This window comes from Rattus norvegicus, chromosome 4, assembly GCF_036323735.1.
Source record: "Rattus norvegicus strain BN/NHsdMcwi chromosome 4, GRCr8, whole genome shotgun sequence".
NCBI lineage: Eukaryota > Metazoa > Chordata > Mammalia > Rodentia > Muridae > Rattus > Rattus norvegicus.
Window position 1 is genome coordinate 26,500,395 of NC_086022.1, and position 18,556 is coordinate 26,518,950.

Genomic DNA, 18,556 nt, shown 5'->3' on the forward strand with positions numbered 1-18,556 from the left:
ATGTAATTTTGCATTCAATTTATCTCAAATTATATATTATATTAAAAGTAAAAGGTTGTAAGAGAACTCAAAGATAAAAGTGAAGGAAAACTATTTTTATAAATAGTATCATTTAAAAAAATCCAATAATAGTAACAAAACAAGACCAATATGACTTTCAGGTTTCGACTTAATAATTATTTGACTTTACATTTCTGTAATTTTTAAGGAGGTTACCTTTTCCTAGTAACTCACATTATCTTCAAAATATTTGTCATTTCACAGGTCTGGAATTCCCCTATTTGTGATTTAATATACTAAAACTAGCTTAATTTTAGGATGAACATCATGAAGTCTGAAGGTTGTCTCTAAGTCTTTTATGTTTATTTATTTGTGTGTGTGTGTGTGTGTGTGTGTGTGTGTGTGCGTGCGTGCGTGCGTGCGTGCGTGCGTGTGCGTGCGTGCATGCTGAAGTCAGAGAACAACTTAAAGGATTCTGGTTTTTTCTTTTGCCCTGTGGGTCCTGAGGATTGAATTCAGGTCACTGGGATTAGAGGTAGGCACTTTTGCTTACTGAAGATGGTAAGACAGCCTGAAGACTGTAGTTGCAATCCCCAAATGTTACTGACTCATTGTATAGGGTACCCTATCATCTTAGCCCTTTAAGTCCATGTGTTATGTGTTTGACTTTCTCTCTTTTACTTCATAGTCAGACCACAAAATTCCACATTCAGCCACCGATGGCCATATCATGGTGCAAAATATATATAGTCTGACTATCAAAGTACCCACAGTCTTTAACAGTCCCAACAGTGTTCAGAAGTTTCAAGGTTGTGTCTTCTCTGTCTTAAGACAGTCTTTTGACTGTGAGCCACTGTTAAATAAAGAAATTAATCATATACTTCTAACATACAACGATACATTCCCATTCTGAAAGGGAAGAATGCAAGCATATTAACATTAGACCAAGGCAGGGACTTCAGCAGGCACGCACCAAATCCTATAGTTCTGTGTAGTGTCTGTAGCTTTAGTTTCAAAGGGTGTATGGGTCCATCCCTCCACACACCATGCAACCTACAATATGTGCTGCTCCCTTGGCTGTTTTCACTTCTAGTCTAATACTTTCGAGCGCTCCTCGAAATATATTTCATGGCCTTGATATATCCAGCAGTCAATGGCTTTCTAGCCCAAATTTCTAAAATCTTATGAATCCCTCCTATATAATAAAGGCCTAAAACTACATCATCTGGTTTACCACAATAATGACTCATTTCTGATCCTATTTATGTAGCGGCTGCTTCTGTGTTGCTGTGATAAAATTCCCTGACACGAGCAGTTTGGGAGAAGGCGTTTGCTTTGATTTGTAGTTTCAGAGGGTTAGAATCCCTTGTAACAGGGAAGACATAGCAAGTAGGGAAGACAGACATGGTGACAGGAAACTAACAGACCACATCACATCCCCACTCAGAAAGCAAGTGGGGCTAAGCTACAAAAGAGAAGTGCCCTACAGTGGGGAGAGGGAATTTGTAGAGCCCACCTCCAGTAGAAAGACAGGGCATCAAGTAGAGGGATAAGGTTGCCATCCCACAGTCAAAACTCTGACCCATAACTGTTCCTGTCTGAAAGAACTGCAGGGACAAAAATGGAGAAGTAAAAGAAGGTCCAGGGACAGGCCCAAATTGGGTTCAGTTCAGGGGGAGGCCCTAGAGCCTGACACCATTACTAAGGCTACGGAGTGCTCACAAAAAGGGTCCTATCATGACTGCCCTCTGAAACACGTAACAAGCAGCTAAAAGAGTCAGATGCAGACATTTGCACCCAACCAATGCACAGAAGCTGCTGACCCCTGTGGTTGAATTAGGGAAAAGCTGGAAGAAGCTGAGGAGGAAGGCAGCCCTGTAGGAGGACCAGCAGTCTCAACTAACCTAGGCCCCCTAGATTTCTCAGACACTGGGCCAGCAACCAGGCAGCACACACCAGCTGATATGAGGCCCCCAACACATACACAGCAGAGGACTTCTGGGTCTGGACTCAGAGAGGATGCACCTAACCCTCAGAGACTGGAGGCCCCAGGGAGTGGGGAGGTTTGGTAGGGTCAGGTGAAGGAGATTGGGGACATCCTCATGGAGACGGAGGGCGGTGTCAATGAGAGGCAGTATGAGATGTGGAACAGTCAGAGAGTGGACCAGGACGGGGATAAAATCTGGACTATAAAAAAAGATTAAATAAAATTAGAAAAAGAAAAAGAAAAGAAAATGTAAACCCTCACAGACAGATTCCTCCATCAAGACTTTTAAAGATACTATAACCATCTCAAACGATGCCATAGGCAGGGGAACAAGTGTTCAAAACAGCCTCTGTGTGTGTGTGTGTGTGTGTGTGCGCGTGTGTGTGTGTGTGTGTGTGTGTGTGTGTGTGTGTGTGTACATGTGCATGTACACAGGTTGGGGAATCTTCTATCCTTCCACCTCTATAGGAGGCCCAAAGAATGAGCTACAGTCACCAGGCTTTCGCAGCCGGTGTCTTTGCCTGCTGGGGCATCTCACTGGCACTGCTCACCGACACTGTGATGAGTGGGAAAGCAGTGCCTTACACGTTAGTAATGCTGGGAAATAAAGGGAAGCTCATGCAGAGTGTTGCTGCTTTAATTCTGTTCTTAGTTAAGCCTAGAAAGCATACTCCTTGTGTAACTATGTTAAAAGGAATATTTTAACAGTCAAACTCTGGGACAAAATTAGAATGGCGCAGTTTATAGGTGATTTATTTCCCTCTGAAAGATCTTTGTAGGCTTTTCTACATTTATACTTTTGGAGGATTTGATTTTTTTGTCGTTGTTGATTTTTAGTTGTTTTAAGACAAAGTTTTGTTTAAAACTGGGGTAATATGTGCACACTACACCCAATTTTTTAGTAACAGTAATCATAAATCAGATACATTTTTATCTTTTTGTATGTTATACCAAAGAAGAGATTACTGGAGTAGGGGTTAAGAGATTTAATTTCCTATATTGACATAGTGAGCATCACAGAGTACCCTTGGGCAAGTTGCTTAGTCATTTCCTTGGTCTTATGGTCTCAAAAGAAGATAATTAGAGATTAGAGGGTTTTCGGCACCACTTAAAATTCTAAGTTCCAAGTATTTTCACTTATTTAAAGAGTTTAGGAAATTTTTGTTTGCTAATCAAACTGAATTTTCTAGAGGGTATACACTATCACTTGAGAATGTGTATTTAAACATGGAAGACAAATCTTTTCAACATATATATATATATATATATATATATATATATATATATATATATATCCTATATAACGTGTATAACCTGGGCAGTTAAAGGCAGATGGGTCCCCAGAACTCACGGTGGGGCAGTACAGATAAACTGCAGATTCACAAAAGAGGCCTCATCTCAGAAAATAAGGGGGAGAGCCATAAAGAAAGTTGACCCAAAGTTGACCTCTGTGCATGTGCACGTGTGCACGTGTGCGCACGCACACACACACACACACACACACACACACGTGTGATATTTTGAATGTCCAATAAAAGTCAACATATTGCCAAATAGAAAAATGTGGTTTAGATTATGTGGTGGTTTGACTAATAAAAGAGGCCTTATAGGCTCATATATTTGAATTCTTAGTCACCAGGGGTTTGAACTGTTTGAAAGGATTAGAAGGCCAAGGAGGTGGAGTTTGTTGGAGTAGTGTGGCTGTGCTGGAGCTAGTGTGCCATGCCCAGTGTCTGTCTGTCTGTCTGTCTGTCTGTCTGTCTGTCTGTCTCTCTCTCTCTCTCTCTGTCTCTGTGTGTGTGTGTGTGTCTCTCTCTCCCTCCGTCCCTCCCTCCCTCCCTCCCCCTTCCCACCTCCCACCTCTGCTTATGGTTCAGGATGTAGCGCTCACTACTTCTTCAGCAGCACACCATCATGCTCCTACCGTAATCATAATGGCCTCTGTAACTGTAAGCAAGTCCCCAACTAAATGCCTTTTCATTGGTAAGAGGTGCTGTGGTCGTGGTGTCTCTTTATGACAGTAGAACAGTGATTAAAACTGGTTCATTTCATTAAATTTTATTTTTGCTTTATGAAACATTATGTAATAATATACTAATGAGTAATGTTTGTCACTGCTATTGAAAATAGGACATTTAAGGTAACAAGTAACAATTATGGGGAAGTTCCTGTGCAGTTGTAACTCTACTGTTTATATACTAACATGAGTGTTTGTCTGCTTTCTTAGCTTCTGCCTAAAGGGAGAAGGATTGGATGGCACCTTCCCTGCTGTGATAGACTATACACCATATTTGAAGTTTGAGCAAAGGTACTTGTCATTTCGAAAAGTTGTTGAAATCTTAATTGTAATTTAATGCTTTGAACAAGTTTTACCTAATTTAAACTTTGTATGTAACATTCATTTCTTACCAGAAATTATTAGTTAGAACTAGGAGATGGCTCAGTGAATAAGGTGCTTGCTTTGCGTGCATGAATTTCTAACTTGGTATCAGTAAAACTCATGTAAAAGGTAGCCGCGGTGGAATGGGTATATAACCTGGGCAGTTAAAGGCAGGTGGGTCCCCAGAACTCACGGTGGGGCAATACAGATGAACTGGTGAGAGGCAGAGTCACGAAAGAGGACTCATCTCAGAAAATAAGGGGGAGAGCCATAAAGAAAGACTCCCAAAGTTGACGACCTCTGTGCATGTGCACACCTACACACACACACACACACACACACACACACACACACACACTGGGGGGGGATTGAGAGATAATCAGTAAGTGCAACCTCTAATTGCATTTCAATGTTTATGAAAATGCACAATGTTTATCTTTTTTTTAAATTTATTTATTCCATGTATGGAAATACACAGTCGCTGTCTTCAGACACACCAGAAGAGGGCATCAGATCCCATTACAGATAGTTGTGAGCCACCATGTGGTTGCTGGGAATTGAACTCAGGACCTCTGGAAGAGCAGGTGGTGCTCTTAACTACTGAGCCATCTTTCCAGCCCCCCACAATGTTTATCTTAATCTTAGGGTGTAGCTAAAATAAATATATCTATTTATATTACTCAGTAATTGTAAAAGGATAGCAACTAGACCTGCTCTGAAATGATCCAACGAAACTTCAGAACCATAGTTCATCAGAGTGTGGTCCATTTTGTAGAAATAAATTTGCTATCACTTCTGGTGTAAATTCTCAGTTATTTTAGGTTAATTCAGTTAAAAGTTCACTGACCTTTAACCTTTAAATTTATAAAAAAAAATTGTCTAACAATTAATCCCACTACTACTGTGTGTGACACTGTATAAGAACTCTGGATTTCTTATAATTTCATTGAAAATTAATTAAGTGAAATTTGTAAGGTTTTTTTTAATTTCCTAGAAAAATTGCAAATAGCAATGAAAATCTATTATACTTAAACACTGTAGTCAGGCCAAAGTCATAGGTTCTCTGTAAATTACATATATTTATACATGTCATAGAGGTACGTAAGTATTCACCAAATATGTGTTCCATATCTAATCTAGGAAAGAAATATTCTCTCTCTCTCTCTCTCTCTCTCTCTCTCTCTCTCTCTCTCTCTCTCTCTCTGTGTGTGTGTGTGTGTGTGTGTGTGTGTGTGTGTGTGTGTGTGTGTGTGTGTGTGTGTGAATATACGGGTGAATATACGGCAGGTGCATCACTGAAAATGCCACATTGCTGTGGTAATGGCAGCTTGAACTAGCTCCAGGGAAAGACTTTATGAATAGAGGAACTTCGGAGCTTCTGGAGCCTGGTAATTTTAATTAGCTTGTTGAGATTGTATAATCCTCCTTCCTGGAGGATTCCAGGATGTGTTTCAGTTCCAAGGAAGTAGCTACACATCACTGGCTGTGATCACCCTCACCCCAAATAAGCAAACTGTAGCTTATTCCTAAAATGCTTAAGAGTCCTTACATCTTGTATAAAGGATACTAAAATGAGAAGCAAAATCTAGTCAGGAGCCAGTTAGTAATTCTGACCATGGAGGTTTTACCTTAGAAATGTTTAAGCCATCCTGATTGTTAGTAAGAATCCACACACAGACTGGAATTAGAATTGCCTCATTGACTTGGCAGATGCTTTAAAACAGTCTGTAAAGTTCCCAATGTTCTTTAACTTTTTCATATAATTAAATACTGTATGTTGATACAGTTTTTCCACCATAACCCCTCCTTTTCCCACTCTTTTGCTCCTTGTCCACAGTTTCACCCATTAATGTCTTTTACATACGTGATTTTATGTAGCATTAAAATCTCTAGGAACCACTGAGCTTATCTTTCCCAGGATGGCTAAATTCACTTTATATGATTATTTCCAGTTGTCTCAGTTTCCCTGAAAACATGACTTTGCTCATCTTTATGGCTAAAAAATATTCAGTTAAGTATGTGCACCACACGTTTTTTGTCCTGTCCAGTGTTAGAGGACATCTAGGGTGGTTCCAGAACTTAGTGGAGTACTTTATAAACATGGCGCAAGTGTCTCTGTGATACAACAACTTGGAGTCCGTGTGAATGCCCAGGAGCCATATCTGGTTCATATGGTAAATCTAGCCTTGGTTTTTTGAGAAATGTTTGGGCTTTGTTCATCTGAAATATTTTATATTTCTACTAAAAGTGTGTCTACTAAAAGGCTTCCCTTTCATTGACATCCTTGCCAGCATTCATTATTACCTCTTTTTGTTTCTTTTCTTCTTCATTCTGTGCTCTTTATTTTTTGCTATAGTATTTTTATCATTTCAGAATTCCATACATGAATACATTGCATTTTGATTGTACTCACCCCAGCCTTCCCCTGACTCCTACATTCATCCCCTACCCTCTCACTTTTGAATGTCATATGCTCTTTTGTATTCTAATAACCCACTGAGTCCAGTCTGTGCAGTTCACATACTCACAAGTGTGGAGCCATCTACTGGAGCATGGTCCTCTTACCAGAGACCATGCCCTTAAACACTGACCTGTCTTTGCCCAACAACAGTCAGCTAGGCCTGAGGGCTGAAACATTGATGGGCTTGAGACTACACAGGCAACTACAGCTGCCGTGAGTGCATGAACGCAGTAGTCCTCTCATGTCCAGGAGACACTGTTGTGCTTGGATCCTCCCCAATCTCGTTCATCTTACAGTCTTTCCACCCTCTTTCTTGAGGTCCCTGAACCTTGGGGTAGAGGGTGTGATACAGATGTATGTTTGTGCAGTATTGTGCTGTTTTATTACTGTGACTCAGTATTATAACCATTTGGTTATGGTGGTAATGTCAGTATTATTTTACTTAGGAGTTCTTTGGCTATTCAAAGTCTTTTAAGATTCTTTAATTTTAAGATTTTTTGTTCTATTTCCATGACAAATGGTTTTATAATTTTGATTGAGATTTTGTTAAACTGATAGGTTGCTTTTGTGAAGATAGCTATTTTCATAATATCGCTTCTTCCAATTCATGATCGTGGGAGGCCTTTCCATCATCTAGTATCTTCTGCAATTACTTTGTTTAGTATAGAAAAGTTCTCAATGTAAAGCCTTTAACTTCCTCTTTCTTTTTTTATTGAGGGAACTGGGAATAGCATTATTTCCTTGGTTTATTTGTCAGTGTGTTTGCTCAAGGTAAGGGCAAATTACCAATGTAAATTGCTCCTCAGTTTTGCTTTCTAATAGAAGCCAGATAAACTCATGTTTCATCAAGGTGGACTTTGGTGTACGTGTTCTTTGATAAGCCCTTTGTGTCCTCTCTAAGTGAATAATGCTTGTTCATGTCTTCTCAGGCAGTGCTAACACAATGGTTTACTAGATTAAGAGTTTTCCGATGGAGTCTTCAGGGTTCCTTATGTACAGAATAATCTTTTGTACATAAAGATCTTGAACTTATCGCTTTTATTTGACTCTCTTGTCTCACTGCTATCTCTGGGACTTCAAGCCCTGTATTGATTGAGTGGAGAAAGTGGGTCTCCATGAGCCTGTGTGTGTTCTGTAGTTTTATTCTACTAAAGACAGATAGAATGTAAGAGATTATTTTGATTTTCATGTATTTGCTAATACTTGCTTGGGTCCTATTAGGTAATGTATGATTTTTTTCTTTGATTTCTTCGAACATACTTCTAATTATTCTTTTAAATTCTTTGGGGTTTCATTAGATTCACTCTCATTGGAAGCTATTATTATAAGAGTCATGATTTTTTGGAGTAATGTTATTGTGAATTTTCATGATTATTGTTTTGGGTATTGAGATATATCGATCTGGGGTTGTATTGTTGGTATTTGTGGTAGGTTGAATGAGAAATGACCTACATAGGATCATATATATGAATAATTTGCTACAAGTGGTAGCACTAGTAGTAGGTAGGGAATTTTAGGAGGGAGAGTCTTGCAGGAAGATAGGCCTGGGAGAGCATGGAGAATGTATAGCCCTACCATACTCCAGCTCTCTCTGTTTCACATTTGTATTTGAAGATACTGTCTCTCAGCTTCCTTATCTAGCCTACTGCTGCCATGACTTTGTCACTGTTATGGACTCTCTAACTCTTGAACCATGAAGTGTAAGCCCAAACAAACTCTTCCTTCTGTAAGTTGTTTCTGGTGATGGTATTTTATCACCACATCAAAATAACACAGAAGTTGGTACTGGAGGGTTGAGTTATTGCTGAGAAGAATCTAATATATTTTTTGGAGGAATGTGGAAGACTTTGAAAGCTCACACTAGAAAAGCAGTTGAATGCTGTAAACAGAACTAATAAGCCACTCTAGTGGAAGCATATAAAACAGATGCCAAGTAACATAGAAATGGAGGTCTGGCTCCAGAGGTTTCAAAGTGGAACAAGGCCTCAATTAACAACTATGCTTGGGGCCATCTGTATGATATTTGGCAAAGCATCTGCTGCCTTCTACTCTTGCCCTAAGAACTTGCTTGAGGCTAAATTTAAAAGTAATGGACTGGGTTTTGGTGGAGGACATTTCAAGGATGTATAAGACTGAGTCAGTGGTATGGTTATTACTGATACCTCTTACATTGTTCTACAGTGAAAATGGGCAAGGGAGCAAAAAGAAGTACAAGATAAACAGCTTGGAGGAAAAGATCACCAGGAGGCTTTCTTATATAGCAAAGTCAGGTAACAGCAGCTGTAATTGTTAAGGAGGATAATTAAATTAAGGCCTCCTGCTTTGCCTTGGAACAATAGGAAGGGAATTCTCAGGACAAAACCCTACCCAGCTAAGCTTCCAACTTGTGAAAAGAGAAAGACTAAAGTGTTCCTTGTTCTTAGAAAGCAATTGTTTCAGCATACAAGAGGTCCTGCTGAAGTGGTTTAAGGGACAAGAGTCCATCTCGGCCTGAACTTTGAAGTGTCATTCTCATGGTGTTGGATTGAAGACTTGAAAGATACAAAAGTGAAGGGTTCTGTATTTTCTGTAGGGTTTCAGAGAGCTACTGAGGCCAGTCACTGTGTGGCCATGCCTGACAGTGATGTTAGAAGGACATTCTGAGATGCCACTGGGTGAAGCTTGGGCCAAGGTGAAGATGTTGGTGTTTGGCAGATGCCTGAGCTGTGAAGTGTCTGCCAGGGAGAGCGGTATACAGAGGGTTAGAACCAGGCCCACAGAGAGATGCATACTGTAATCAACAAAGCTCGAAGGACTGTGCCATATTATCTCTTTGATAGAGGACATAGAACTGCAGGATTTAATATTTGCTCTGCTGTGCTTTAGTCTTCCTGTGGTCAGTTTCTCCTCATAGGCCCTCCAGCCTTTGGAATGGAAATACATGTTCTGTGTTGTTGTATGCTATAAGCGTATGATTTGATTTCTTAGGCAATAGGGGTATCAACGCTAGGAAAGCACTTTGGGTCTTAGAGGAGGCTTTGGACTTTGAGGCAGTGTTGAGACTGTGAAAGACTATAAGGACTTTTAAAGTTGAGTTACATGCATTTTGCATTATGATATGACCATGAGCCTATAGGAGACAAGGTGTGGTGGGTTGAATGAGATATGGGCTTATGTATTTGAACAAATGACCTTAGTTGGTGGTGCTGGGGTTTGGTTTTTTGTTTTTCTGTTTGTTTTTGGTTTTTTGTTTGTTTTGTTTTTTGTTTTTTGTTTTTTGGGTTTTTTTTTTTTTTTTTTTTTTTTTGGCATGGGGGTGAGCTATAGAACCTTTATGAAGTAGAGCCTTTCTGGAGGAAGTATGTCACTGTAGTAGGATGCGATGGTCTGAATGAAAATGGCCTTCACAGACTCATAGGGGGTGGCACTATTGGAGATGTGGCTTTGTTGGAGGAAGTGTGTCACTGGGAGTTGGGCTTTGAGGTTTCAGAAGCTCGAGCCAGGCCTACTGGATCAGTGTCTCTTCCTGCTGCCTCCCAATCCAGACATAGAACTCTCAGTTGCCTCTCCAGCATCGTGTCTGCCTGCAGGCCACCATGCTCCCTGCCATGATAATAATACTCTTAATCTCTGAACTGTAAGTCAGCCCCAATTAAATGTTTTTCTTCATAATTGTTGCTGTGGTCATGGTGTCTCCTCACAGAAATAAAACCCGACATGAGGCTTTCATAGCTCCCACTTTTACTTCTGCTTTATGTTTATAATTGATCATTGTCCTGTGCTTCCAGTTTCAATGTCCTCTTACTAAGCTCATCGTTATGGGCTTTTCTGCAGGAACTGCAAGCCAAATAAACTTTGTTCTTAAGTTGTTTCTGGTTATGGCGTTTTATCAGAGCAACAGAAAAGTGACTAATACAGCTGAATTTTTAAAAATTAACCTTGTAGTGGAAGTGTTAGCAGTGTTCTGTGTTGTAGTAGGGTTGAGGTGTCGTTTCCTCTGCTAGACTGGATTCCAGGGATAGATATCCAGCATTCCAGTGAGAGTAGGAAAGGTGGGGGATGGAATGTACATGGAAAGAGCAATGGGAGGGACAGTCGCAAGGGGAGCTGAGGCAGGCTGTGCTCAAGGTAGAATGAAAAGATGAATGAAAACTAACAGTCAGAATCCTAATCAGTCCCAGCTCTCAGAGACCCCCATAAACCCAGGTGCTCTACTCTTTGGGAAAGCCCATCAAAAAGAAAAGGTAAAGGAAGCATAGGAGGGAAAGGAATAAAAAAGAAATCCAAAGAAGGGAGAAAGGAGAGACGCAGGGATGGGGAGAGAAAGAGGACAGAGTGTGGCTATTCTACTGTTAGTAACTGTTAAATAATGGAGGAATAAGTGAAAGGAGAGATTAGATGCAGGCATAACATACGGATGTGGTGTAGCCTGTCCACTGATGGGGTGTAGCACGGGGATGTAGTGTAGCCTGTCCACTGATGGGGTGTAGCATGGGGATGTGGTGTAGCCTGTCCACTGATGGGGTGTAGCACGGGGATGTGGTGTAACCTGTCCACTGATGGGGTGTAGCATGGGGATGTGGTGTAGCCTGATTACTGCTTTTAGTTTCACATCTCTCAGTTTTCCTTCCTGCGCTCCCAGCTGCCTGCCACACCCCTCTCTTTCAAAGGTTGAATTTCTGACTCTGGCAGATGATGAATGGGTTCTTCACAGGTCAAGTCACAGATGCTGGGATGCTGGTCCCACCTCTGGGTGGTGTGTTAAGAACAGTTTGCCCTACCTCAGAGCTGCTCTTTATAGGGTTGGGTCATGGATGTTAATCTCGGGTTCATGGGTTTTGTTGTGGTTATTGCCTGTGCCTTGTAGGACTTGTCCATTTGTCTTTTGATATCCGTGTCTGTATTCCCCTGCAGGCTCTGGATTCAATCAGGTTTCTCCCTCAATGAGTTCTTACTCAGTTTCTTCCCCTCAAACTAGAAGTATTTTGTTGGCTTGGTTTTAGTGTATGGTTCTGTGACATTGCTCTGAGTACTGGAAGTGCAGTTCATAGAGGGTTTCTGGTCATTAGATCGCTCACTTAACAGTGACAATTAATGTCCAGACGTGGCTGCACTATCTTTTCCTACAGGGAGATGCCCCTTGACTGCTATGCCAGGTACTTTCTACCTGACTCCACCCTCCCTGCCTTATTGGAAATGTCAGCCTTGTGTTACCAGTACCTCTTCACAGTAGGAGAATTCCCCAAGTTTAGCCCAGGGATCTTAACATTTTTTTCTTTTGTTTTTTTTTTTTTTTTCGGAGCTGGGGACCGAACCCAGGGCCTTGCGCTTGCTAGGCAAGAGCTCTACCACTGAGCCAAATCCCCAACCCAGGATCTTAACTTTTAAAGGACATCTACATCAGTTACTTCCTTGTTTTTATGGCTGAATATCTGACTTAGACCTCTCTTTGCTATAATACTATCCATTTTTCTCCCTGAGTGTAGCGCTCCACACTTAATGATCCCAGCAAGTGGCTGGCTGAGGTAGGATGAGCTCAAATTTAGAGCCAGCCTGAACTGTATAGCTGGGCAAGGAAAAAAACCCCACATTTTTCTGAATTAAAGGAGGAAAGATATATATGTGGCTGTCAGTTTTAGAAGATCCAGCATGTGGTCCTTTGGTGTAGTGCTCTTGGGCAGAACCTCACAGTAACAGGGCCACTTCTCACTAAAAGGCACAGAAGAAGCAGACAAAGAGAGGAAACAGGGAGTGGTAAAATCTTCAAAAACATGGTCTCAGGAACCTCCTCCCACAGCTATGCACCCCTCGGGAGGGACCTGCCTCCTCCAGAAGCAGTTCTGCCAGCTTCAAAGTGAGAACCCAACATGGGAGCATGTGTGGGTACTTCTTATTGAAGCCATAGTGCTAGTGCTGTGAGAGTCACGCCTCCACAATGCTGCCTTCAGGTTAGTTAGAGAGTAAGACATATTCACTGAAGAACATTTAAGTAAGGAAAATAAAAAAATTAAAAAGAATGATTCTGTCACTAATTACCCCCAGGAAACAACTGTTAGAAGAATTTCTAGTTTTTTCTAGGCACAGACATATATTCCTTAAGAGAGATGCCAATAATACACACACACTCTTTTCTCCTTTTAAAGCCATGGGAGGACAGTTTCACATGTCCTGAACCATCTTTCTGTAGCGCCATTTACGACACAGCAAACATTTTAGTAATTATGCCTGCCTGTTAGACTTTTAGAGTATGTTCATTAGTTAATTACTGCTTGCAGTTTTATAGCAAACAAGTTTTTAAATTTTTTAAGCATTTTACACGGAAACAGGATTTTCTCTTACATAGATAGAATTCCTAGCAAAGCATAAAAGTTCAAGGGCTTTTCTACACCCTCCTTTGCTTGGACAATGACACAGAGAGCTGGTGTATTCATTTAAAGCTCCAGGCACTAAGCCACACTAGTTCCCAGCTTCTCTAACTTGGATGGCTTGGCCCACTTCCCAGCCACACACCTGCCATCTTGGTTTCGCCCTGGCCTTCTTCCTCATTCCTGTTCTGATGTGACTGTGACCCCTCTCCTCTCTTCATGTGGGACCCTTTTAGTGGGATCAGAAGTCTTTACTTTCCTCCCAGCTATAGGCTGATCAGCTCAGAGGGGATGGCGAACAGTTAGTACATGACGTTGAGAGAGGAGATGTTTGACAATGCCAGTGTCCAGACTGCAGCCAGATCCCTGCACACAGTAATCAGCATCTGAATACACAGTGCACAACACCATGCACAGAAACAACAAGGGTATTTCTGGGATAATTAGCATATGTATTATTAAAATTTTCCAAATATACTGTAAATTTCCTATTCAGAGAGGCCATTGAATTTCAGTATATCAGGAACATATCAGGACGCCTGCTTCTTTCTCTTTTCATATAAGTATTAAAAGTAAGGCAAATTTTATTAGAGAAAATTATTTTGTTTTGATTGCTGGTAAAGTTGAGTGTTTTACAATGTTAAAATTCCTCTCTTTAAATGGAGGTATATTCTTCTAAAACCACAGTATAAAATAAATAGAAAAATCTTAGCATATATTACATATTTAATTCAGTGTTTCAAGTTGTATACCAGTGAGAAAATAGCTGCTTTTATCAAACTGCTACTTGATATAACATTAACCATTGCCCTCACTGAGTGTAGCACTCCACACTATGATCTCAGCATGTGGCTGACTGAGGTTGGATGATCTCAGATTCAGGGCCATCCTGGACCGTATAGCAGAACAACAACAACAACAAAAACAAAACAAAACAAAACAAAAAAACATTTTTCTTGAATATATTATATGTGCAATTTTTTAATGGGAAACAATTGTTTTTCTTTTATAGTACTTTAAATCAGCTTTTCTGTTTTCCCTGTCCACTCTTGATCCCTCCATCTCTTTATTCTGACAGAGACAGAGAGACAGAGACAGAGAGACAGAGATAGAGACAGTTGATTCTGTTTTCCGAGATTACCAGTACCCCAGTATTAGACTCCAGCCTTTCATCTTTATTGCTCTGAAGCTGTTCCAAAGCTGCTTCAGGAGCCAAGGACAAAAGGCCAAGTAACATTAACCTTATTGTTCTAATCACTTAGGAAAAAACAAGGACTATGGGAGTTATACGCCAGTAACTATGAATGCAAATAAGTAAATAATGAGGATTTGGGGTGCCTTCCTCCCCAGTATAGAGCCTTCTAAACGAGGCTCCAAGTTTGTCTATCCAGAAATTCAGCAAGCCCAACATATCACAACAGTATACACATAAGGATATTATGTTTACGCTTGAATATCAGAAAATTATTCCTGATCCTTACTTCTGTTCTCTAGCCCCTCCTGTATTACAGCAGTTTTCAAACCTTTGCCATAGCTTCTCTTGACCTGTGTAAGCTTCAATACCCCCTCCAGCGGTAACATGTTTACCACATGTATCTCGGGTTTGGTGATGAGACATGCTGTTCTCCTCACAGATCTGTAGTTTCTCCTTGTTTGTTCCTTCTCTCTCGTCTATAGTGGATAGTCCTCATCACCTCGCTCCTACTTCATGCCTTGTCCCTGGACCATCCTCTCTAGGGATAGGGAGTTTCTCGTCCAGTTCTTGACCTTGCTGTGTGTGTGTACCTTTGTAGGTGTGTCTCTTCACCTAGGATACCACATAAACCCTAGACCTACTCACTAGCTGCCAACTGGACACTTCGGAGGTAGAATAAATAACTTCAACTATGCTATTATTAAATCAAACCCCTGATTTCTCCTATATAAGACTTTTATTCCTGTAGGTCTTTCATTCTGAAAATAAAAATTCTATTATTTATAGTTGCTTCAGAGCTATTCTTCAGTTCTCTCTGTTCATCCTTGGCAAATTTTAGCAACTCCACCTTAACCTGCATCTGGACATTTGCAATGGCCTCCATGCAGTCTCCCATTGGCTACCGTAGTTGATCCTTGACAAAACACCCAGATCGTTGTTTTAAGCTGTGAGTCATATTTTACTCCTCTTTAGAAAACCTCTATTAACTTCTTTCAGTGTAACACAAACTAAAAGGCAAAACTCTGTGGCTAGTGTGTGAACTCATCTGTAGCCAGTACTTCCCGCGGGGCTCCAGACGGGGTCTGTTTCTTGAGCTTTCTAGGCATGTTTTCCCAGTGGTGTCTGAGTCTTTTCCTCCCCTACCCAGGAAAGATGTTTCTAGGTTATTTGTACCATTTTCTAGGCTTAGATGAAAGAGTAAATAGACCAACAGTCTATGTAGCAGGAAAAAAAAAAAAAAACAACCAAAAACCCAGAACTTTTCCTCCTCTCAATCATGTGATTATTCTTTATGAAAAACCAAGACTTTATAAAAGCCATCAACAACACTTTCCAATGCTGGTTAGAAAGAAGAAAGTAGTGGCTTGCTTGGTGTCAGTTAAAGTAAGTCTTAGGAATGGGAATAGGAGTGGAGCTCCACTAACAGCGAGAATTAGCACACTGTGGTGTCTGAACAATCTCTGACTTCCTCAGGAAGCCTCCACTGCTTCCCGCCTACCTGTGCGCCTTTCCCCACTTCCTTTTCACACCATGCCTTTTTGCTTGATACCGCTTATGTTACTTGGTTGCTTCCCTCCACCCTACTAGAAACTGCCAAAAAGCCAGTGAATTATTAAAGTCTTTATTCAGGTTTATATTGTACTTGAAGCACACAGCCCACACACATCTGTATCCTCTGTTTCCTCTCTCCTGCCCCTCCCTTTTGTGTCCTTTCTTACGTAGACAGTTTCACTTCCGTTTTCATATATGCAAACATGATTTTCCTGAAACCACCAATGAGAAAAAACCTTTCAGTATTTGTCTCTGAGACCGGCCTAATCAGTCTAACACGATTCTCTCCATTACATCCACCTTCCCGCAGTGACACAGGACAAGGGTTTCTGTCTCGCTCTACTCCTACATCCTCAGTGCCTAGAACAGTGCTTAGTGTAGATGTGCAGTAGACACGCTTTGAGATTTAAATAATGGAGCTTCTAGACTTTTTTAGTGTTTATTTATAAAATGAAAATTATTTAATTGTAGGAGATAATACTTGTAGAAATTTCATCAAAGCTTACCAGGTTAGATATTTTATAGTCCATTTGATTTGTTATATGTCCTTATTAAACTTAAATTTAATTAATAAGAAAGTTGAATAATAATCGCTACCTTCTTATTTCTAACTATAAATGACAAAATATTATTAAATGAAATTTTTTGTATTAAAATACCATTAATTCATCAGTATAAATTCTAAAATATTTTGTTCTTTAAAATACTTAGAATACTGAGAATATTTTTATTATTTACTTTTGTTGTATGTGTGGGTATATTAACAAAATGTATGTCTGTGAAACATGTGCATGCTGCCTACTTAGGGCAAAGAAGGCATCAGAGCTGATGACCTGCCATATGAAACTCGGGTCTCTAGAGCAGCCAGAGCTTTTAACTGCTAAGAAGCCATCTCTCCAGATCCTCATTTAGAAAATCTTGAGTTAATTTTCTACTAAATTATTTGAAGAACTTTGTATCTTTTAAATTAAAAATTACCTTAAAGAATTCTAACTTATCAACTACACTGTACCAAAACTTCAGGCTTTCCCAGAGTTGCCATCCACAGACACCATGTTTACATTTTTTACTTATTTACTTATTTTTACATTACATAGGATAATTACATCATTGTCCCATCCTTTCCTCCTCCAGCCCCTCCCATGTCCTATTTGCTTTATTTCCCACTAATTCAATCCACTTGAACACTTGCAGCTTTGGTCATTAAAATACTGAAAGAGGATAAGATATTATGAAGAGTCTGTTGCATAACACCGTTTCTTATTAGGGTGACCTTGAATGAACTACTTAACTCATTTTCTTCCTTTGTTGGAGGAGTACTTATTTAAAGAATTTGCTACTGGTACTAGATGTGACTTTTAAGAGACTTCATAATAAAATGTTAGGATGAACATCTCACACTGTGGACTATAAGTGTTTCTTTTCCTCTCTGTCCCTTGAAAGAACTCTCTTACTACCCATACTTCCTTTTCTAATTTTGGGGATAATCATTTTCTGAATACTTAGGAGATTAAGTATTTGAGTTTTAACATCCTTACATAATTATCTTCTTGATTTTTAATAGAACTACTGTATTGAAGAGAGAGCTACTTCTTGTTTTCCTTTTTTAATGTTATTTAAAATTTTAAATTGCGTTTATTTATTTATTCATTTATTTATTTAGTCTCACTCTGGGGATGGGGAGAGACAGAGAGGAAAGTACTGTTGCTTAGGTCATGGCATTTCATCTGTTGGTCCTCTCTTCCACTGGGAACGTCTTGCAGATGGAACTCGGGTTATCAGGCCTGGTGGCCAGTGCATTTTCCTGGTGAACATCTCACCAGCCTGACTGCATTATTCGTAAACTCTGTATTCTTCCACAAGTTGTGCGCCACCTTTATCCTCACACATTTTTCAGCCAGGACAAATTTTAAGTTGAAGGTTTTGTTCCCGAGTTGATTGGTTTCCCAATCCCTCCACTGGAAACCTGGCCTGATTGTATTCTTAAATTGCTTACATTTCAAATCAATGCATGTGATCCAAGGAAAACTGCTCATTGATAAATCTTGTTCTTCGACTTTTCAGTTCATTTAATTACAGTGATGTTTTTAGAGTGACTTGTAAAGATTATAAGTTTAACCTATGTAGTTATCTTGTGACTCTGTTGAAATAATACTATAGAATACATATGTAAAGATACAGAAACAAGGAGAATAGGAAAGTGTTCATTGGTGGGTAACAGATACAAACACTATTAGTTGAAAGCTTACTAAGTCCTGGGCCTTGTTCTAGCTGTAAACAATACAGACAAAAATCTGATTCCTACAATCCCTTTCATAATAGAATATTTAGGGTATTCATGACAATAAATGTTATGTCATAAAACAAGTGAAAAAAAGCTACATTGTGTCTGGTCAAGGTATAGTTTCAAGTCAAATGATGGAACCATCATACCAGCATTGCCAATTTTTTTAGAAACACCTTAAAAATGTGTTTTAGATTCATTTTATAGGTACAGCATAGAGTTGGTTTTGCTTTGTAGTGGTCTGACTCCCTGTAAGGAGTTTCAGCTCATCCACGACCTCTGACATACTTTTCACTGAAGTCTATTATCGTTGTTCCGGGGTTTTGTGTTCTGTTTTTCTTTTTCTCTTCTCCC

General features: G+C 39.9%; 1 protein-coding gene across 3 annotated transcripts in view; it reads left to right on the top strand.

Moving 5' to 3' along the window:
• Rundc3b (RUN domain containing 3B) overlaps window positions 1–18,556 on the top strand; it is a 136,904-nt gene that overhangs the window by 82,894 nt on the left and 35,454 nt on the right. For all 3 annotated transcript variants that reach the window (XM_006236003.5, NM_001047116.2, XM_039108366.2), the window contains one exon: window positions 4,215–4,295. In XM_006236003.5, the coding sequence (XP_006236065.1) occupies window positions 4,215–4,295 (81 nt within the window). The remainder of the gene's footprint in view (window positions 1–4,214; window positions 4,296–18,556) is intronic.